A 21,842-nucleotide genomic window follows, 5' to 3' on the forward strand; every position below is an offset into this window, starting at 1 on the left:
CTGGGTATTTGTTATTAAGGAGTTAAGTTTTTCAGATGTTGTAATTGTTTTAAGCTTATGTTTTTTAAAAGAATTTTTATCTTTTTGAAATGAATGCTAAATATTAATAAGTAACATGTTAGCTGACACTCTTGCATCAAAGACCCTGGGAGGCGAGACAGGAGGTCGGTGGGAGTGCTGATGGGCAGGATGGGTCACAGCAGTCACTGAGGTCGATCAGGTGATGCTACCGGACGGTTCACGTGTACCACCCTCTGCATGGTCCGAAACTGGCCATGACAAAGCATTTTTAAAATGATTTTTTTTTATTTTAATTTTTTTTTTTTAACTTTCTGTTACCTGATGTAAATATTTTCCTGGCTTTGAGCTTTCTGGTGCTCTTCGATTTCAAAGAAAGGAGGGCGCAGAACTTAGCAGAGGAGCGGCATGTCTGGCTGCCGTTCTGCTTCTCTCTCAAACCCACAGCAGGCAGACTCACTCTGCTCCACGTTGCTGTGTCCGGTGAGCGGTTCCCAGTTGTCCTCTTCCCACCCTCCGTGGCATCTGACGCAATCGATGTCTCTCTGTGCCTTAAAATGCTTTGGTCACTCGCCTCAGGAAGACCACGGCTCTTCCCAGTGTCCTCTTCCCTCACAGGCCCGGCCCTCCGCAGTTTGCTCTGTGCTCTCCTCTCTCCCTTGTGAGCACCCCAGGGCTCCCTTCTTAGACGGGACCTCGCCCCGGCCTTCTGTGCTTGCGTGTCCAGCTGCCACCTGGTTATCGGATTGCCCCCCCCCATGTACCCTCGTCCTCCCTCACACACACCTCTCATTTCCCTCTTCGTCAGTCCGTCGTGGAAGCGCTGTGTTCCTGCTTGCTCGGACCAGGACACCTTAGGGTCATCCTTGATTCTTTTCTGTGTCTCACATCAGGTTTTCAGAAAATCCTTTTGGTTCTACCATCAAGGTCCACGTAGGATCTGCCCACAGCTCATTCTCGCTGCTGCTTCACCCTGGTCACCTCTCATCTGGATTATCCCAGCAGCTTCCCAACTGATCTTTTTCTTTCCAGCCTGGCATTTCCCAGGGTCTATTCCTACAGAGACGTCTAGTGGTCCTTTCCCCGCTCTTCCAGCCCTGCCCTGCTTCGCCGTCTCTCTCTGAGCCCCAGCCAGAGGCCCCGAGTCCGAGTGCTCACTCCGCTGGGCCCCCGTGGCCTCCATGAGCTTCCTCCCTAGAACACAACTGAGGTGAATGCCCAACTGTTCATTTTTCTTAAATCATAGAAGTTGTCTATGGTTGCAGCCTTTCTCCCTTTCCCTGTGTTTTAATATTTTGTACTCATTGCCATCCTTTCCTAAAGGATCTTTAGGTATATTTTAAAGTCTTTTTTTATTTTTAATCGTGCAGGTAACTATGGACTTATTTTTTAAACTCCAGGGAAGGGGTGTAGCTAAAAATCCTCCTTGGTCACCAGCCTACCCTAGTCCCTCAGCCAGATTGGGGTGGCGTGACCTGACCGCACCTGTGAGTGTGTGTCCTTCCAGACCTTTCATGAGGGGGATGTGTCTATGGGTACAAATGAGGAGCTTGCCTCATTCGTATGGGATCACACTGCATGTATTATACTAGAACTTTGTTTCACCTCAAATATTTGAAAGGTCCTTTAAGATCAGTATATAATCTATTATCCTTTAATTGTTTTAAGACTGTTCGTAGTTAAGCTCCCCTGCTAATGGATATTCTGATCCTTTGTTCTTTTTCTTCTTCCAAGCAGTACAGTAGTGCACTTCCCTACTTTTGTTTCCTTCTGGGCTAGTGTAGTAATTCAAGTTTTATTTACTCTTTTGCCATAGATTTATAGGTAGGCAAAAGAATAGGTTTTTCCCCTCAAGAAGTTGGGAGTTTCTGATTTTTATTATTGTTATTTAAGTTTCTGTTAATCGTAACTCACTTGTTGCACTGTGCCATGGGGTTGCTGTCTGCACAGATCTTTCCTCGGGTGTTTATACATGACCAGTTGTATCTATCTCTTGGCTGCTACATGTAAGCTAATACCCTTTTATAGGATTCAGAGTGTAATGTGTATCTCTGAAATCAGCCTAATCAGTCCTATCCAGTCAGAACCACACTGTTGGCCCTGACAAGCAGAAAGTCATGCTGCAGACTTGGAAGTGGATGAGCCAAGTCTAAGTCTTGGATGCAAACACCAGAAACTTTTTTCCCCCTCCTAGGTTGGCCCCACTGACCTCTTGGGAGGCAGAGCTTCTTTAAATCATCTTCTTAATTGGGTCCATTTTTATCGCTTCAGGAATTATTAAACATAATAAGACAAATAGGTCCAGAGTCCAAAAGGGGCGTCTGTCCCAATACTGTGACTCAGAAGCAGAGAACTAATGAACTAACGAACGTGGTTTTTCTTTCTTTCTTTCTTTCTTTTTTTTCTGAACAGTGTTTACAGCTCATGCTGGGGAAGTCTGGCCTACTGGGTAAGTTACAGACCATGACGATGCAATCTTACCTCCGACCTTACAGTAAAGCATCTGTAAGCCGAAGGAAAGCTCTTCAAATGTTTTTTCCTCCAGGTCTGTCAGTTACACCTCTCACTTCTGCACGTACATAGGGAATCCTCCTGGTTCCTTTACCAGCTAAGCTAGTTATGGGTTAGCTGCTGTGAGTACACAGAACCTAGACAGAGTCCAGCACAGGCACAGAAAGGGCAGTGCTAGGACATATGGCCTCCCAAACTACGCAGGCCCTTTGCGGATTTTTTTCTTTTAAACCTCATTGAGAATTTCAGCACTTTGTGTTTTGTGCCAGTATTTTTGTGGTGTACATTAGGGAATGTAATATGACCAGAAAAAAATCCAAGTTATCTTAGAAGTAGCTCCCTGGGTGGAATCAGGTGAGTGGGCCCCCAGGGGTGTCACGCCGCTCTCATTAGAGGCATTGACTGTCCTCAGACTTCGCTGAGGTGGAACCTGTGGCTCCATTAGCCAGAATGGAGGTTAGAGGCCTGGCAGGCAGGGCTTTTCTAGGAGCTGACAGGCCTCCTGTGCAGGGGTCAGCACCCATCCCCATCTCATGGATGGCGAAGACAGGCTGAGGATGGTTCCGGGTTTACCCAGAGTCCTACAGCGAGTAGCTAAGTCTCTCAGAACCCGCCTTTTTCCTTCCACGCTGTGCTTCGAAGGAATGGTGTTCACGTCTAACTTATTGGTGGGGTTTGGTGGTTTTGTGTTTTTGTTTTTTTTAATACGCTTAGAGGGGCGCATGTTTGGCTCAGTCTAAGCATCTGCCCTGGGCTCAGGTCATGATCTCGGGGTCCTGGGATCGAGTGCCAAGTCAGGCCTCCTGCTCAGCGGAGAGTCTGCTTCTCCCTCTGCCCCTCCCCCCCCATTTGTGTTCTCTCTCTCTCTTTCTCTCTCTCTCTCTCTCTCAAATCCATCAATCTTTTAAAAACACACTCTTAGATTAAGTTAAATATTAATACAGTTCTTAATGTACTTAAAACTAGAACTAATGGCAAGAGAGAGTCTACAAAGAACAGTATTCTAAAGGCTCAAAACCTGTGGCCTGTGCAGGTTCAGTATTAGAACTGTGTTTACTCCTTCGGCTGTAGCTTCTCTTTGTGGGTGGGGTGGCTGTTTTATAAGACATTGCTTTTTTTTTTTTTTTTTTTTTTTTTTTTTTTAATAACCAGAATTCCCAACTTTCACTCTGTTCAGCTTCCCTCTCTTCAAAAAACTTCCCATTTCATCAGTAAAGCAAGCAAATTGAGAGAAATCTAATCAAAGACTATTTAACATTCATAAATGTTCATTTATACCAAATTGAAATACCAAATGCTATTTCAAAAACACTGTTTTTTTGTTAGATTAACTGATAATTGGATAGGAACAGTTTAGTTGTGCATGTTATCAGTTGCTAAGAGGTATTAGCATATACTTTCAACTAAGACCATGAGATAAAACAACTTCATGATGATTTTATTTTTTTAAAAAATTTTATTTATTCATGAGAGACACAGAGAGAGAGAGGCAGAGACACAGGCAGAGGGAGAAGCAGGCTCCACGCAGGTCCTGGGACTCCAAGATCACACCCTGGGCAGAAGGCAGATGCTAAAGTGCTGAGCCACCTGGGCTGCCCTCATAATGATTTTAGAAGGGGTTTTATACCTATATGTACAAATATCTGTACTCCTGTGGGATGTGTGTGCACATGTAAATAATAAAGGTAGAACATAAATATTGTGTAATAGTAGCAAGTGTTTGCAGGTGTGCAGATCTTGGTGAACTAGAGGGGAAATTAACCACATTGGAGGAACCATTTCATTTTTTTTCATGCTTGGAAGAGAGAATTTACTTTAAAAATTAGTTAAAAGTTATTTGATCAAATCCCATTTAATATTTGTTCATCCAAAAGGGTCATTGCTGACCAACTCTTTAATACATTCTTAATTTTTTTTCATCCTGATTTTAATTCCTTCACAGGAGACAGGTGGCATTTACGAAAAATGGATTGGTGTTATGAAGCTGGAGAGCCTTTATGTGAAGAGGTAAGATTACTTTTATACATTCTGTTCTTAGAAATGATTGTGTTTATTTTGTGTTTCATATGGGATACCCACCCCACTTGTGAATAAATTCTAGAGAAAACTTTAATGTTTTTTAGGATGTAAAAATCTGTGCATGGTCTACTTCCACTTCCTTACTGTAGGTCTTTGATAAAGTCAGAGGGAAAGTCTCTGCCTGGTGGGAACGTTTCTAACATCTGTGTTAAGTCTTCTTGACTTATGGGGCGCCTGGGTGGCTTAGCGGTTGAGCATCTGCCTTCAGCCCAGGGTGTGATCCCGGGGTCCCGGGACCTGCGTGGAGCCTGCTTCTCCCTCTGCCTGTGTCTCTGCCTCTCTCTCTCTCTGTGTCTCTCATGAATAAATAAAATCTTTAAAAAAAATAAAATCATCATGAAGTTGTTTTATCTCATGGTCTTAGTTGAATGTATATGCTAATACCTCTTAGCAACTGATAACATGCACAACTAAACTGTTCCTATCCAATTATCAGTTAATCTAACAAAAAACAGTGTTTTTGAAATAGCATTTGGTATTTCAATTTGGTATAAATGAACATTTATGAATGTTAAATAGTCTTTGATTAGATTTCTCTCAATTTGCTTGCTTTACTGATGAAATGGGAAGTTTTTTGGGATTGAGTCTCACATCGGGCTCCCTGTGCCTGCTTCTCCCTCTGCCTGTGTCTCTGCCTCTCTCTCTTTGCCTCTCATGAATAAATAAATAAGGTCTTTAAAAAAAAAAAAAAAAAGTCTTCTTGACTTAAGAAAGTATGTCCCTAGAAATAGTTCCTCACGAGGAGGCAGAGAACCTCAGAGAACAAAAGACCTTTGGACCAGGGAAAGAATGTGGAAATATACTCTGAATTTTGAAACCAATATTTTAATCTCCATTTCTCTGTGAGTTAATGATGGCAGAGTTCATCTTCCCAGCCCATCACGTAGGCTCTGATCGAAACTGCATCTTAGATCCAATGAAACTCTTCGGGTTGCCTTAGGAGCCATTTTACCCCAGGACAGTCGGAATCTGGTTAAGCATCTTATTGATCCAGATAGCGTCAGACCTGCCGGTCCACACCCATGGCCTTAGAAGTCCCAAGAGGAAGCCCAGGGAGAAGGCTTCCCTCAACCTTTTGCAGATACTGTTTCCCAGCCTGGTGTTTGCAGCTCACAGTGCTGCTTCCCCTGCTCACCAGCGGCCTGCGTGTTTGCTCTCGTCTTTTCTCTTTTTTGGCCTCTTTCCTAAATTAAACCAACTGGCCTCCCCAAGTCAGGTGCCCCCCACTTCAGTATACGGTGCGTGGAGCAGCCAGACTGGTCTTCAAAAACCTCTTCTCAGAAAAATTGAGTGGCTTTTGTTCAAAGCAGCTAAAAATTCCTTTATTTCTCGTTCACAGCCTTCCCATCCGTGACCCCCGTCTGACTGGCACTCTAGTCGGTCTCGTCTCCTTCCCCTTATTCCGGATTTGACCTTAACCCTGTTCTTCATGAGAACTCCTTCCCTTCCCTATTGCCTCTAGCTTTCCAAATCCGACATTTCATCCTCTGAGGCCCAGTCCTGTGTTTCTCAGCCCATCCGTCTCCCTCCCCCCTGAGCCTTTATGATACCCCCAGTTCATACACCGTAATTCAAACCAGAATGAGATACCAGTATTTTATAGTCTTAGTTTACTTCCTGTCTCCCCGAGACCTGCTTTATTGTTTGTTTCTTGAAAGGAAATAGAGGTATAAGATTTAAAGAAAAGGTCCAGGGCCTGTTTGCTCCTGTCAGAAGTCATAAAGGAATTTCTGTTTCCCCAGGATGCAACCCTGAGAGAACTTATGATATGTTCTGGAGATACTTTACTTTTAATTGAAGGAAAACTTCCTCCTCCGGTAAGATTTTGCTTCTGAATTGAGTTTCTGTAAATAAGTTATTGCTTTCTGATGACAAAGATGATATATTGTCATTGTGGGGAAGTACAGCCAGGCGTGAAGAGGGTGCCAGGACCTGGGGTGAGTGGTCTAATCAGACAGCTGCCGTCTTTTAGGTCTTTATAGATTTCCTTCTGATAAAATCAGTTGTGTGCACCATGTTGTTTCCTACTTACTTCATTTTTTAACCTGATTTGCAGAATCCAAAACCAATATCGTATCCAGTGTGCGACTTACCACAGTTTAATTCACATACTCCCAGTTTGAAATTTAAATTTTTTGTCCTTATACATGATACTTACAGATCCTCCTCAAGACTTCCGTAGTCAAAATTAATAGGTCAGAAGGTATGACCATTTCAAAGACTAGATGCTGATTCTGTATTGCCACGTTGTTTTCCCAGGAAGCCGCACCAGACCAATAGCCCTATCAGCTGCCTATGAGAGCACTCGCTCTACTGCTCTTAAATAAAGTCTGTGGGCTACCACTTCTTAAGACCATTTATGTATTTATTAGGTTTTTTTCAATGTGGACAAACGTAAAGATGAAAGTTTAAAAAATGACCCCAGATTCCAGCACTTAGATTAACCATTGGCTTATGATTTGGAAATTCAAAAGACATGGCAGGCTATAAAACGAAAAAGGTTTTTCCCATTTTTTTCTCTCCAAAGAGTCACAATTAACTTTCCCTTGTATATCCTCCCAAGAAAACAATTAGTCCTATTTGTACAGGATGTTAGTGCAGAATGTAAATGTGTGCATATCCCTTTGAAATTTTACCTAAAGGGCATCGTAGTCCATATGTTCTTTTATACTTGCTGGCTGTTTATTTTTATTCACTTAATATATCTTGATCTCATATCTGCACACACAGGCCTCATATTCTTTTATATCACTTCATAGAATTGTATTTTATTCCATGATCTTTAAAGTTAACTTTTTAATTGGTAATATATATAATACAAAATTTTAAGTGTATAAAAAGCTGGGTCAGGAAAAGTAAGTATCCCTCCTGCCCTCCGGCCACTCAGTGTCCTCCCGCTATAAGCAGCCACTTTCCACTATACCCTTCCACAAGTATGTACTTTTTAATGCACATGTATACATGGTTGTACATATACACATTTTTTCTATACAGAGAAGATCAGGTGCTAGACATCCTATTCTCACTTTTTTCATTAATATTTTATTCCCATATGTATATTATGTTAGAACACATATAGCTCTTTGATTCTATTTGATGGTTATTGAATATTCCATTGTGTGGAGGTACCGTGATTTATCTAACTAGTCTCCTCAAGGATTTAGATGGTTTCCAGCCTTTTGTTGATACAAATAATACTGCAAAAAATACATGTGTGCCATTTTGCACGTATATATCCTAGAACTGAAATCACTTTGTCAGAAGTTGTGGCCTACATAATATAACCGGTCTTCTAAAGAGGGGCCTTGAGGTTGGTTCATGGTCTTGGCTACCATAAACCGTGTGCATCTGTGGCTGTGTGTGTAGGGGGGCTAGTCGGTCAGGTTTATTTCATGTAGTTTGTATATAGGAATCCAACTTAGAGCAATGGCTTCTTCTTTATAAAGTTCTGTTAGGAATTTTAATGAGTGAAAACCGCTTCTCAGTGGTGCGTTGTGCTAGAGGTGCCCTTACCAGGCCTGGAGATAACACATTTTGATATTTTGTTTTATTTTTCATTGATTGTCATAAGATACTACAAGTAAGTATATTGACTAAGCTCCTTCTAAGCAAAGAACACGGAGTCCTAGTCAGTCCCAAAGGCTAACTTTTATAACCTTAAACTTTTGGTTGTAAAAACAATAAATAGGGGCGCCGGGTGGCTCAGTCAGTGAAACGTCTGCCTCCAGTTCAGGTCATGATCTCGGAGTCCTGGGATCGAGTCCCGCGTCGGGCTCCCTGCAGGGCGCCTGCTTCTCCCTCTGCCTGTGTCTCTGCCTCTCTCTGTGTCTCATGAATAAATAAATAAAATCTTTAAAAAAATAAATAAATAGCTGTAGTGTATGGCAGTTAATAAGTCTAAAAAGAAAAATAACTTCAGGAACATTTGTTGTTACGAAGCTATTTCTCTGTGTGGAAGTAGAAATTCACTTACTCCATGTACCTCACAGCGGTTAGAAGTGCTCTCTTCTTTAGGGTTTCCTGAAGGTGCCCGTCTGGTGGTACCAGCCTGGGGGTTCCCCGGGTCACTGGAAGAATCATCAGGACCAGAGGAACGGTGCCCCTTCTCCAGGTGGGGTCTGGAGAGCTGCTGCCACCCAAGGTGAGGACAGAACAGAATTGTAGCAGCCACCATGTCATAAGGGGAGTAGAATGACCACCTTTGCTCTGAGAGGCAAATGAAGCACGTATCTGAAACATAAGGTTGAAAATCAAAACCTGTTCATTCCATAAGAGCAGCCCCTATTTTCATCCAGGGCTCTGTAACAGTTGAGGGCTGCCTCTGTCTTTATTATTACACAACGTATTAGAGTTTTTACGTATCATCTTGCAAGATCCCCGTGCGGCGTGCCCCACTTCCCATGATGGACTCGGAGACCGAGCCCTCCGTGCATCGCAGGGGCTCCACAGAGGCAGGCCCGAGAGGCGGGCTGCAGTCCACACTGTGTGCCCCCCTCTCTCCACCACCACGACCCCAGGGGCTGCAGCCTGTGGGGTGCTTCACCGCCTCTCTGACTTCTGAGGAGATACACAGCATACAGACCTACTGTTTGACTCTCGGTTCCTTCTCCACATTCAGATCCACACACATACACCTCAGGATGAGCAAGAAGTCTCTAGCAGTGAGTCTGAATTACCATTTGTAAAAAGTAGATTTTCACTTCATTATAAAAAAACACAAAGTAATTTACTTTGTAACTAAATAGAACTCTTCGTATATTTTTCCCATTTATTATGTTTTACTTAACTATTCAGCTATATCTAGCTTTTAGGTAAGAGAACATTTTGTTTTCACCTTTTAGTCAGTAACCATCTGCTGGCCATTTACTGTGTGGCAGCCGCTGTCCCAGGCACTGGGAGAGAAACCAGAGAGATGGGCTGCCCTCTCTGGAATAGAATACTGTTTTGGGGGGAGACAGATTAGGAAAACTATACGTGCACACCTACACAGGAAAACAGCTAAAAGACTAACATGTTGGGATAAGTGTTAGGAAAGAAAGAAACAAGAGGATAAAATAAAGAGCCAGGAGAGAGTCCTACCAGCATAGTCCTCTCTGGGGAAGGAGAAAATGTGAAGAGTATTCTGGGCGGAGAGCACAAGTGTGCAATTCCTCGAACCCACTACAGTGAGGACCCAGTGCATCGTGCCCATGGCGTGCTGCCTGCCTGCTGACGTGCCAGGCATGGCTTCCTCCCCTCTGAGCTCACGAGGGACCCAATTCGAGGAACTCACGCCCCCAGTTTCTCGAGTGGAGCTCTATGATTTATGACCCGGTGTGTATTTCAGAAATACAAAGGAGATAGAAAGTTCCTTCCTGACATCTGGCTCTGTTCGTGCAGGCGCTCCTGGTGACCTGCACGGGGAGGTGTCCCTCCGCTACTTGGGGGACCTTGAGATCTCAGAAGAGGCCACCGTGGCAGAGCTGAAGTCCCAGGTCAGACTTCTTCGTGTGGCGCATGGTAGTGGTGGCCTGGCTTCTTCCAGTGAGATATTAATACCTTCTTCTATTTCCTTTTCCCTCACTTACAGTCTGTTCCGATATGGCATGTGTTATATGCCATGTTCGGCGGTAAGTACCCACCAGGCGCCCCCGCGTCCGGCTCCGACGGCGCTGGTGTTTGTTTCTGCCACTTGCCCTGTGGCTTTCATGTCTCCCCACTCTGACGGGCATGCTGTGTGCTTTCATTTGAATTGATCCTCGGTGACTTGCAGCTTGTGTTCATTTTGATTTCTTAGGGAAACATGATTTATTGAAACATCTGTCAAACATTCACTCTACCCCTTTATTTACATCGTTTTTGTCCCATTGTGATCCATGTGTTAAATGTTGTCAGGGTGCTCCGAGGTGGGATGTGTAACTAGATACTGTATCCTTTTCTTACCTATTAACATTCATAAAGCGAGTGTTGGGTCCAGACGGAAAGGCTGGGTTGAGTAGAACACGAAACGCTTAGGCACCTTCACTGTTGCCGGGCATCCCTTCATCCTCCTAAAGGAAAAACTTTGGGACGCACAACAGAAGTACCAGCCATCCATACTGGATTTTCCTGTGTGCACTCAGCGTTTGGAAAGAAAAGCAGCAAATGGTCTTATTGCCATGAAAACGAGAGACTTTTTTTTTTTCTTGGATTGGATTGACAAATAGAAAATTGCAGTTTTCATATCTAAAATGGCTAGTGTTCATTTTTCATATTACAACCCAAATCTATAAATAGGTATCTGCCCCTGCAGAATCAGTACGGAAGGTTAGGCCTAGCATTTGCATCCACAGATTCTGGAACATTTCAAATAAAGTTCTTTCACTGACAGAGCAAACTTTGAAGAATTAGCGCTCAAGAAAGCGGAAGGTGAACCCCTGGTTTCATGAGTGCTCTTGCGAATTATACTCACAGAAATTAACTTCTGAGTTTCACTTTCTGAAACATAATTTAAAAAGAGCTTTGGCTCATCGGCAGATTCACTTATCCCTCAAGCTGGCTTCCCTAGAGAGGAAGACAGAAGTGATTGGACTGACGTCACTGGGGAGATGCCCCGGGCTTGCCCTCCTCGACGTGCTCTTCCCTCAGGTGTCACTGTGTGGGCCCACTGCCTTCCTACAGCAGCGTGTCTGCTAACAGTACTTGTTCAAACCATTGGAGAACTATTTCTTTTCTAGGCCATGACCTTGTCCTCCTCCTTGGGGTTTGTCATCCCATCCCCAGCCTTCCTCAGAGCCTGGACCGTGGAGAGGAAGCGCCTGGGCAGGCTTTTACGAATCAACCGGCAGCAGCTCAGGTGGGTCCCTCGTCGAGAGCCTGGTCTTCCTCTCCTCCGCCGTCTTCCCTCTCCTCCTTCTCCTCCTTCTCCTCCCCCTCCTCCTCCTCCTCCTCCTCCTCCTCCTCCTCTTCCTCCTCCTCCTCCTCCTCCTCCTCCACCACCACTGCTGGGCCGTGAGGGCCGGGGCAGGTCAGACAGCATGTTGTCAGCTGGGTGGCACTTCCAGTCAGAAACTCTGCGACTTTGTCTGTGTTCAGCATAAAGGCAGCTCCACGTGTTCTTACTACGCTTCAGACACCATGAACAGAATTTTGAGCTTTTCTTCAAGCTTTACTAAGATCTAATTGACATACAGCCCTCCGTAAGTCTGAAACGATTGCCACCTTGGCACTGGCCAGCACCAACACCCGCAGCGCATCACATCATCACTGTTTCTTTTTCGTGGTAAGAACATTGAAGATCTAGCCTCTTAGCAACTTTCAAATCTGCGATACGGTATTGTTAACTGTACGCACTGTGCTGGACTTCGGAGGCGCCAGACTTACCTTGTAACTGGAAGTTTGGCCTCTGACCAGCAGCTCCTCTTTCCCTCCACCTCGCAGCCCCCAGGAGCCACGATTGTACTCTCTCTTTCTGTGAGTCTGGATATTTTAGATTCCATGGGTAGTGCTACCTCACAGGATTGGTCCTTCACTGTCACATTTCACTGTTAGCATCATACCCTCATGGTCATCCACGTTGTCACAAGTGACAGGATGTCCTCCTTTCTCGTGGCTGAATGATACTCCGTTGCATACATATGGGGACGCCTCCCTGAGGTCCATCCATCCATCCACAGGCACCTGGCTTGTTGCCGTGCCTTGGCTGCTGTGAACATGGGAGTGCAGATGTCTCTTGAGGTTCTGTTTTCATTTCCTTCGGATACAGACCCAGAAATGCTAGATCATATGGTTAGTTCTATTTTTAATTTTTTGAGGAACTTCCAAAAAATTGGCTTCACCAATTTACATTTCCACCAGCAGTGCACAAGGGTTCCCCTTTCCTCCACGTCCCCGCCAGCACTGATTGCGTCTTTTTGATGCTAGCCATTCTGACATGTGGAACAAGATATCTTACTGCGGGTGTGGTTTGCACTTTCTTGATGATGAGTAATGGTCAGCACCTTCTCAGGTACCTGGTGACCATCTGTAGATCTTTGGGAAAATGTCAGTTCCTCTGCCCATTTCTTGATTGGACTGTTTGGGGTTTTTTTGCTCTTGAGGTAAATGGGTTCTTTATTGATCCTCTATCACGTGCATGATTTGCAGATTTATTCACCCATTTCATAGGTCATTTTTTCATTTCATTTTTCATTTCATTAATGGTTTCCTTTGCTATACAAGATCTTTTTAATATGATATAGTCTCACTTGCTTATTTTTGCTTTTTTTGTCTTTCCCTTTGGTATCAAATCCAAAAAACAGTCATTGCCAAGGACAGTGTCAGGGAGCTTATTACCTCCTGTGTTCTCTAGGAGTTTTGTAGTTTGGGGCCTTATGGTCCAGGCTTTAATCTGTTTGAGTTGATTTTGGGGTACGGTAGAAGGTAGCTGTCCAGCTTCATTCTGTTGCACACGGCTGACCAGTTTTCCAGCACCATCTATGGAAAAGACTGTCCTTTTCCCTTGTGTGCTCCTTCATTATAAATCCCTTGGGTTTATTTCTGAGGTCGATTGATCTTTGTGTCGGTTTTTATGCCAATACCATAGTTTTTGTTTTTAAGATTTAAATTATTTATTCATGAGAGACACAGAGAGAGGCAGAGATACAGGCAGAGGAAGAAGCAGGCTCCCCTCAGGGATCCTAATGGGGGACTCAATCCTGGGACCCGAGAGCCGAAGGCAGACGCTCAACCGCTGAGCCACCCGGGTGTCCCTGCCATACTGTCTTGAATACTATAGTCTGAAATCAAGAAGGGGGATGCCTCCAAGTTTGTTCTACTTTCTCAAGGTTGCTGTGGCTCTTTGGGAGCTTTTGTGGTTCCATACAAATTTTAGGTTTTGTACTTCAGTGAAAAATGTTGAAGTTTTGATAGAGATTACACAGAATCCGTAGCTCACTGTGGGTAACATAGACGTTCTGACAGCATTCTTCCAGTTCGTGAACATGGAATATCTGTCACTTCTTTGTGTCTTCAGTTTCTTTCATCAATGTCTTACAGTGTATAGATCTTCACCTCCTGTGTTAAGTTTATTTCTGCGTATTTTATCCTTTTTGATGGTCTTGTCAGTGGGACTGTTTTCTTAATTTGTCTTCCTGATAGTTCACTGTTAGTGTATAAAAACATCAAGCGGGGATCCCTGGGTGGCGCAGCGGTTTAGCGCCTGTCTTTGGCCCAGGGCGCGATCCTGGAGACCCGGGATCGAGTCCCACGTCAGGCTCCCGGTGCATGGAGCCTGCTTCTCCCTCTGCCTGTGTCTCTGCCTTTCTCTCTCACTGTGTGCCTATCATAAATAAATTAAAAAAAAAAAATTAAAAACATCAAGCGATTTTTGTATCTTGATTTCATATCCTACAACTTCACCGAATTGATTTATTCTCACAGTTATTTGGTGTTTAGGGTTTTCTACATATAATGGCACGTCACCTATAGGGAGAGGCAGTTTTACCTCCTTTCTGATTTGATGCGTCTTATTTTCTTCTCCTTGTCTGATTGCTCTGGGTAGGGCTTCCAGTACCACACGGAGTAAGAGTGAGAATGGGCATCCTTTTCTCCTTGATGGTGGGGGACATGAGCTGCCAGCTACTCATGTGTGGCCTTTACTGGGTTGAGTTAGGTTCCTTATCAACCCACTTTGTTGAGCAGAGTTATCATGAAAGGATGTAGAATTTTGTCATTTTTCCTTCATCTACTGAGATGATGATTTGATTTTTTATCCTCACTTTGTTAGTGTATCACATTGACTGATTTGCAAGTATTGGTCCAGCCTCGCATCCCTGGAATAGATCCTACTTGATGGTGTAAGATTCTTTTAATGTACATATTTTGCATTTTTGCCTCTGTTCAGCAGGGATGTTGGTCTGAACTTCTGTAGTATCCTCGTCTGGTTTTAGTATTGGGGTGATACTGGCCTTGTAACAGCTCTTCTGCTTTCTGGAAGAGCTGGAGGAGAATAGTTCTTAAATCTTGAAATCTTTGTTAGAATTTACCAGTAAAGCCATCTGGTCCTGGACTTTTCTTTTTTGGGAGATGTTTGATTATTTACTCCATTCCCTTATGAGTAATTGATCTGTTCAGATTCTCGGTTTATGATTTAATGCATCCCGAGGTTTATACATATCACCCAGCTCATCCAGCTTGTTGGCATCCCCTTGTTCCTACTAGGTCTCTCAAATACTGAGTGTCCTTACTCTGTGTAATTTTTTGCTTAAGAAAAAAAGCTTAGAATGTTTCCCCAAAAAAAAAAATCTTTAAAAATTAAAAAATATATCACTCAGTGTTGTTTCTTTTATCAGGGACTACAAACTGGGACGGAAAACTGAGATCTGCTTAGAGCCCCTTCAGGAAGAAGAAAACTTGGGGTAAGTCATCCTGTCCCATGTACGTGTCTCTTCATGGTGGCTAGTTTCCTGAAAAACCTAACGGTGGGATCAGTAGTAAAGGGTTTTTCCCCACTGCTTGAGTAGCATGGCAACTTAAACCAGATTGTGTCCTACAGGTGTGTTTGCATGCCTAGTGTCTGGAACTTGGAACTCATTTTGCCATGAAAACAGTGAGTCACAGATGCATATTGAATCCCTAATGATCTCAAAGTGTAAGCAGGACGCTCATTCCCAGCCCTATGAGTTGTCAGACTGACTTGCACAGCACCTGTCACTGCCCCCCTTCGCCTACTTTTTCATCCTCACCCCACCTGACGTAGTAGATACTTACTGAATTGTGTGTTACTTGTCTCCTACAACAGGTGTAAGTTTTGGGAGAACAAGTACTTTGGTCACTGCTCTGTCCCCAGTACCTAGAACAGTGCCTGTATCCTAATCAATAATTCATTAGTGACTAAAGAAACACCCCACAGGGGTCTGTAATCAAAACTTCCTGATTCTTTTTTCATTATAAGAAAATCTTTTCTAAGACCTCCTGTGAGTATCACCAGCAATAGGGTTGGTGATCATCTGCCCGATGAGAAAACCATTCCTGCTGCCACCCTGCCGCGTAGTAACGGGAGCTCCCCCTCAGCTGTGTCTACCCTTCATGCAACCCCACTGCTTTTATAAAAGTGCATTCTTACTGCAAACTGTAATACCAAGCATGGTGTCCCAGAGGGGGATTTCTGGGTCAAATGGTATGAACGTTGTAAACGTCTTACAGCAGTTAAATTCCTTTCCAGGTAAGTTATGCCAGTTTATGGCCCCACAAGCAGTGGTGATGAGTATTACTTCACCCTCAAACCAACATTGAATATTTTCATTGTTTAAACGTTTGCTAAATTGATCGTGGAGAAATGGTTATCTTGTCTCATTTGCTTCGGTGCTTTGATTGCTAGTAAGATTGGGCATTTTCAAAGTCGTTTTTTTACCCCCCAAAGTCTTCTCATTTACAAGCCCTTTGCCTTTTGTGGGTGTGTGAATTCATTCATATATTGGGCGGGTTTTACAATGGGGTCTTAGGAAAAGTCTGATTTGTGAGAGCTCTTTCTTAAATACCGACACCGGCCCTTGGCACATTTGTTGTGAGTGATGTCCATGTGACCATGCTGGGCACCAGGTGGCCTGTCCCAGCTGTTGCGTCCCTGACCAGCCTCCAGGGCTCTCCCCTCTCCTCAGGGAGCCCTGTCAGTCCTTGGCATCCAGGCCTGCCAAGAGGTTCCGTCTCCTGTCCAACTGGGCCTGCCCTCTCCCTGCACCTCAAGGTCCTTTGCTCCCATAGCGTCACCTTTCTTTTTGGTAAAAGCTCCCATACAACCAAAATCCAGCTGGTGTGGTCACAGGACCTCACTGGCCTAGACACAGTTTCCCTCCCCCCACCTTCTGGCGGGCTCCACATCTGACTTTCTCCCCCGCCCCCTCCCAGCGCTCAGCCCCTCCCGGGGCGCAGCTGCAGCCCTTGTCACACCGCCCCCGGAAGACGCCGCTGGGGCCCAGGATGGGAGAAAATCAAAGTAGAGAAGAGGACTAGAGGGTTTGGGGATAAATCTGTCCTCCTAAAAACCAGAAGAGAGGAGGGGAAGCCTTGCCCATCACGCTTCACCATGGTTCCTGCGAACTTCTCATTCTTCTTACTTGTTTTCCGGTGCAGCCCTCAGGACGTGGTACTGAGGACACGGATGCGCCTCCCGGGCGAGAGGGCGTATGCGCCGTGCGTGGACTTGGTGTGGGACACCGCCCGAGGCTGGACTGCTGGCTCCCTGAGACAACGAGTTGCCCACTTCTGCTCTCTTCCCGTGGAGAAAATTGAAATTGCCAAGTACTTCCCCGAAAAGTTTGAGTGGCTTCCGATATCTAGCTGGGTAAAGTTCCAGGGCTTTCTCAGAGAGACTGGGCCTTCCTGGTGTAGTGAATAGGTTAACTGCTGTTTTTCACAGATAGGGAGCTTAGTAAGAATTTGAGTTTTCTGTATTCAGGATGCTTGATTTTTCTATAGAACCAGCAATTTACCAAGAGGAAAAAGAAGAAAAAGCAAGATAATTTGCAGGGGGCGCCTTATTACTTGAAAGATGGAGACACTATTGGTATTAAGGTAAGTTATTTATCAGCAAATTTACCACTTTAGTAAAACACCAGGATCGGTGATTTTTTTTTTTTTTTTGTAAGATTTTATTTATTCATAAGAGACAGAGGCAGAGATACAGGGAGAAGTAGGCTCCCTGCGGGGAGCCTGATGTGGGAGCAGATCCTGGGATCACACCCTGAGCCAAAGTTAGACGCTCACCTGCTGAGCCACCCAGGCGTCCCAGGAGCAGTGATTTTTATAGAGAAGTTGTATCAGATCTTCAAGGCTCTGATAATCCTATCAATGATGATCCTCTCTTACATACATTGGAAAATAGGAGGGAAGGCCAGACCACTTATATCATGAGGCCAGAAGAACCTTAGTATCAAAACCTTAATCCTGGGTTGGATTTGTGTGAAAATGCTTCTGAAGTTTTATCATTAAGTGCATTGCTGCAGGTTTGGAATAGGTTCCTGCATCAGAGGGAGATGTTTCCTTCCATTCCTAGTCCCTGTGAGCAATTTCCTATTAAATTCCCACTGTTTCTGCACCTGTTGAATAATCTGGTATCGGGCAGCCCGGGTGGCTGAGCAGTTTAGCGTTTGCCTTTGGCCCAGGGTGTGATCCTGGAGTCTCAGGGTCAAGTCCCATGTCGGGCTCCCTGCATGGAGCCTGCTTCTCCCTCTCTCTGTCCGTCTCTCATGAATAAATAATAATCTTAAAAAAAAAAAGAAGAAGAATCTGGTATCAGTAAATGACAGAGCTATCCTCACCTGCCCTAGACAAATTTACTTTATCACAAAGTGATATTTTAAGAATAACTTTAATCCTTGATTTAAGAATTTATTTGTGGATATCAAAATAAGGATTAAATTGCTAATCAATATTTTCACATCAAGGAATAAGCATTCCCTTAACCACCACTTCCACTCAGCATTGTGCTAACCAGGGTGGTATGAGCCTCCTTCTCCCCAAAGTTGAGAGAGAAATAAAGGAACTTCTAAAATGAAAGCATAAAACCATTCTTCATATGCAGTTCACCTAAAAGAAGATTCAAGAGACTATACAGGTACCATCAGATCTGGTAAGAGAGTTCAAAGGTCACAGGATCAGAATAAAACTATAAGATACCTAGGAATACATCCAGCAAAGAGATTTACAAGACCTTTCCAGAGATTATTCCCAAAATACCGAGTGGTATTAAAGCTTCAGTTAGATACAGAGCAACGTCGTGTTCTTGGCAGGAAGCCTCACACGATAGACCAGGAAACAAACATATAAATTCACATGGAGAAGCAACGGGCAGGGAGGAGATTTTTAAACACCACGATGGGCGCTCCCTGGCCTGGTGCCAAGAGCGACCGGGCAGCTGTGTCAGCAGAGTAGCTTCGGGGAGGCGGATGGACGAAACTTGACGGGTACTCGAGGCGACATTAAAAACGGATTATTCAGTAAACGGTGCTGGGGAAACTGGTTATTCGTGTAGGAGAGATTAGTTTCCAAGTGTATGTGCGCCTCAGGCCCCAGGAAGTCTGCATCCAGTCTGCCCACACCGTGTACATCAATATGAAAACTTAAAGGTGAAAGGCAGTGATTTCCAACCTTCAGATCTCAGAGGTCCTTCTTAAACAAAAAGCACAGACCATAAAGGATGGTAAACGTGACCGCATTAGGAGTAAACACGTGGTTCGTCAGAGGAAAGGATACCAAGTGTAAAGACAAGCCACAAACTCACAAGGATGGTCACCGGGTGCAGGTGTGGTCCTTACATCAGTGCCAGGAGGACACCCTGATGGGAGGCGGGCCAAGACGAAGACCCCCTCAGTTCTCAGGAGAAAAGGGGGGAGCCGGGAAGCAGGGGCCTGGGGGGTAGCAGTGGCTGGCACTGCCAACCCCCTACCCTGTGGCCCTGGACACCATGTGGTGACGGTGATGGCGCTTGTGCGCAGCAGTGCTTGTGACTTTGCTCCTGGACAGCCCCTGGCACAGCTCGTGGGTTCACGTGCGGGGGTGTGCAGAATGTTCGCTGAAGGACTGGTTGTAACAGCGTAAACTGGAAAGGACAGTGACCCTCAGGAAGAGGACAGATGAAAAAAAGTGTGGATATGGTGGCGTAGAACACAGCAGTGAATACACCGGAGCTCCGTGGGTCAGCGTGGAAAACAGTCACAGTGGTCATCACCGGGAATGTGAAGCCCGTAAAATGCTGTGGATCAGTCGGTCACACGCCTGGGGAGCCGTCCAGTCAGAGGGAAAACGGGAACAATGTCCGGGGACATTGTCTCCAGCAGGCTGAGGGCCAGCGACTGAATCTGTGTTTTCCTTGAAAAATGATCCAAATACGGTCAGAGCTTACGGCGGTTAACCGCTGGCTCGCGCTGAGCACTTTCCTTCTCCACCAGCACCATCCACGTGTGCATCGAGCTCTGGTTTTCCCAGGACAAGGGTAGGAGCAGGTGCTGTCTTGGGATGAGCTGGTCACGTCACTGGGGCACCTGGGCCCCCAGCCACTTGCCCTGAGGACGTGGCTGTGGCCCCGTTACCCCTGTATTTCCTCTTTGTAGCGTTTGACAGTTCTTAAAAAGCCCATCACGCACGGCCCGCTGGAACCCCACGTGTCCTCCCCTTGCCGGAGTAGAGATCCGCACGTTTGTTAGTTTTCTCCCCCGAGGAACGTGTAGACACAGCAGGACCCTCCTGCGGCTCCTCGCTGACCACCGTGGTCCTGGAGGGCGGTGGCGGCGCTGGTTACCTCTAGAGGAGCCCGGGGCGGCCAGGGTTGGGGTGAATGACGCGCTGCGACCCCCGGGGGACCGTCGGGGCAGGGGGCAGCCCGGGTCGGCAGAGCTGCGCCCACAGCACCGGGGCAGCCAGGGAGCTAAGGGACCAGGCGCGGCGTCCGGGCCAGGCTCCCCTCAGTTGTTTGGCTCGAGCCTCTTCAGTGGAGGCGAACCCCCGGTCGTTACCTTGAAACGCAGAATGTCCTGCTGGAGGACGACGGGGACTTCGGTACCGACGCGGACGACCTGGGGAGAGGGACGCCGAGGCGGCCGAGCAGGTATGGTGCGGCCGGGCTGCCCCGCAAGCCGCGCTGGGCCCCCTATCGCGGCTCCGGGGGCAGGGCCTGCCCGGGCCGCCTCCCTGCCCCCTCCGCCCCTCGCTGGGTCTCTCTCAGGCCCTGGTCACCCCAGCAGGTGACCCCCCACCTTCCCCTCCTGCCTCCTGCCCCTACCACAACCGCAGTCTACTGGAACATTCCACCTCCACGAGCTAGGACCGGCTCTCCCCGTACCGCATCCCCCTGCAGGCCACACGGGCGCCTCCATCCTCCTTACCTGCCCCCCATCCTAGTCCTCCGCTCCTGGCTGGGGGGCGGTGGTGCTCCCTGATGCACCTGCCGGCGCGGCCCCGCCCCCGCCCCCTCTGCTGCGGGGCCACCGGCGCAGCAGCAGCGACTCGCGCCGACGGGGACACGTTCCGTTAGGTCCCGGGCCCGGCGCCTGGGCCGCAGCCGGATGACGCCGCCCCGGGGTTTCCGCTCGGATCCTGATCTCGGGGTCGTGACATCAAATACCGGGGCTCAGCCTGGGGCCCTGCCCCGCGGGGGGGTCTGCCGGGGACCCTAACCCCCCCCCCCCCCCGCGCGCGCTCTCCAAGCCTTACCCTGCGGGGCGGCGCTGCCACCCGGCGGGCTGGAGGGTCCCGGGCCAGGCCTGCCGCGGGGCCGCGGGGGCTGGGGGTGAGCTGAGGCGCCCGACTCCGCAGTCCGGGAGTCCGTGTGCCGGGGGCAGCACGTGCCCGGGCCTGCGGCTGCGGCCCTGACGCCCCGTGTCTCCCGCAGCCGAGACGCCCTTCGTGAGCGGAGCCGCGACCTCGGCTGCAGGCCCGCCCCGCCCGGCCGGCCCCGCGCCCCGGAAGCTTCTCTGTGCATCCACGTGCGGAGCTTCAGGTAGCGCCTGCGCCTGCGCCCGGCGGGACCGGCAGGGCCCTGGACGCTGCGGCGGGTCGTGGTGCTGCTGCGGGCGAAGCGGGGGCCTCGCTCGGAGCCCCCCGCCCGGAAGGACGTCGAGGGCCGCACCGCAGACCCGGGTCGAAGCAGGATTCCCGGGCCGGGGCCGGGGCCGCAGGCGCTCACCCTCGTACCGCAGATGAGGCTGCGGAGCAGGGGGCGGGCGGGGCCCTCGGGGGCCCTCGGGGGTCCCGCGCCCCAAGGGCCGGAGACGCCAACCTGACACCCCGGAGCTTTGCTTTGGAGGAACCGGAGGCCTCGCGGGACCCCCGACGTCCGGCCCGTGGCTGCCGAGGGCGGGTGGAGTGCGCGGGTCGCAGGGAGGAGACGGGGGGGGGGGCTCCCCGAGCCTGCGGGCCCCGCGCCCCCCGCGCCCCCCTGCGCCCAAGCGCGCTTCACCTGCTCGATAAACGTTTATATCGAGGAATCACTGTCCGGGTGATGGGGGCTGCCTCTCAAGTCACACGGAGCTTACTGGGGCGCGGGGGGGGGTGGATTGTTCTGGAAGGAACTGGACGTGGTCGGGTTTTCTTTTCCTCCAGGGAAAGAGGTGGCGGTTGCATTACAGCAAACAGGGCTTCCCCTGGGATGGGGGGCGGGGGGCGTGCACGGGAATCTCCTGATGATCCAGAGTCACGGGGCAGCCCCGAGGGACCCGGGAAGGCCGGCGACCCCCCCCCCCCCCCCGCCCGCAGGGCGCCTCGTCCCCACGCACCGCGGGCTTGCTGGGGGGCTCGAGCCC

At 47.7% G+C, this 21,842-nt stretch overlaps 1 protein-coding gene across 6 annotated transcripts in view; it reads left to right on the forward strand.

Moving 5' to 3' along the window:
- The window catches only part of USP40 (ubiquitin specific peptidase 40), a 77,274-nt gene extending 55,990 nt beyond the window's left edge, over positions 1–21,284 (forward strand). For 3 of the 6 annotated variants that reach the window (XM_072719130.1, XM_072719131.1, XM_072719133.1), the window contains 10 exons: positions 2,431–2,467; positions 4,472–4,536; positions 6,351–6,425; positions 8,623–8,749; positions 9,988–10,082; positions 11,304–11,422; positions 14,898–14,963; positions 16,678–16,888; positions 17,023–17,118; positions 20,070–20,560. In XM_072719130.1, the coding sequence (XP_072575231.1) occupies positions 2,431–2,467; positions 4,472–4,536; positions 6,351–6,425; positions 8,623–8,749; positions 9,988–10,082; positions 11,304–11,422; positions 14,898–14,963; positions 16,678–16,888; positions 17,023–17,118; positions 20,070–20,480 (1,302 nt within the window). In that variant the 3' untranslated portion in view covers positions 20,481–20,560. Of the gene's footprint in view, positions 1–2,430; positions 2,468–4,471; positions 4,537–6,350; positions 6,426–8,622; positions 8,750–9,987; positions 10,083–10,177; positions 10,218–11,303; positions 11,423–14,897; positions 14,964–16,677; positions 16,889–17,022; positions 17,119–20,069; positions 20,561–20,932 lie in introns of those variants that run through there. The other 3 variants (XR_011994116.1, XR_011994117.1, XM_072719132.1) reach the window with 2 other exon arrangements.
- Positions 21,285–21,842: the final 558 nt, after the last annotated feature.

The sequence above is a fragment of the Vulpes vulpes genome, chromosome 9 (genome assembly GCF_048418805.1).
Source record: "Vulpes vulpes isolate BD-2025 chromosome 9, VulVul3, whole genome shotgun sequence".
NCBI classification, from domain to species: Eukaryota; Metazoa; Chordata; class Mammalia; order Carnivora; family Canidae; genus Vulpes; species Vulpes vulpes.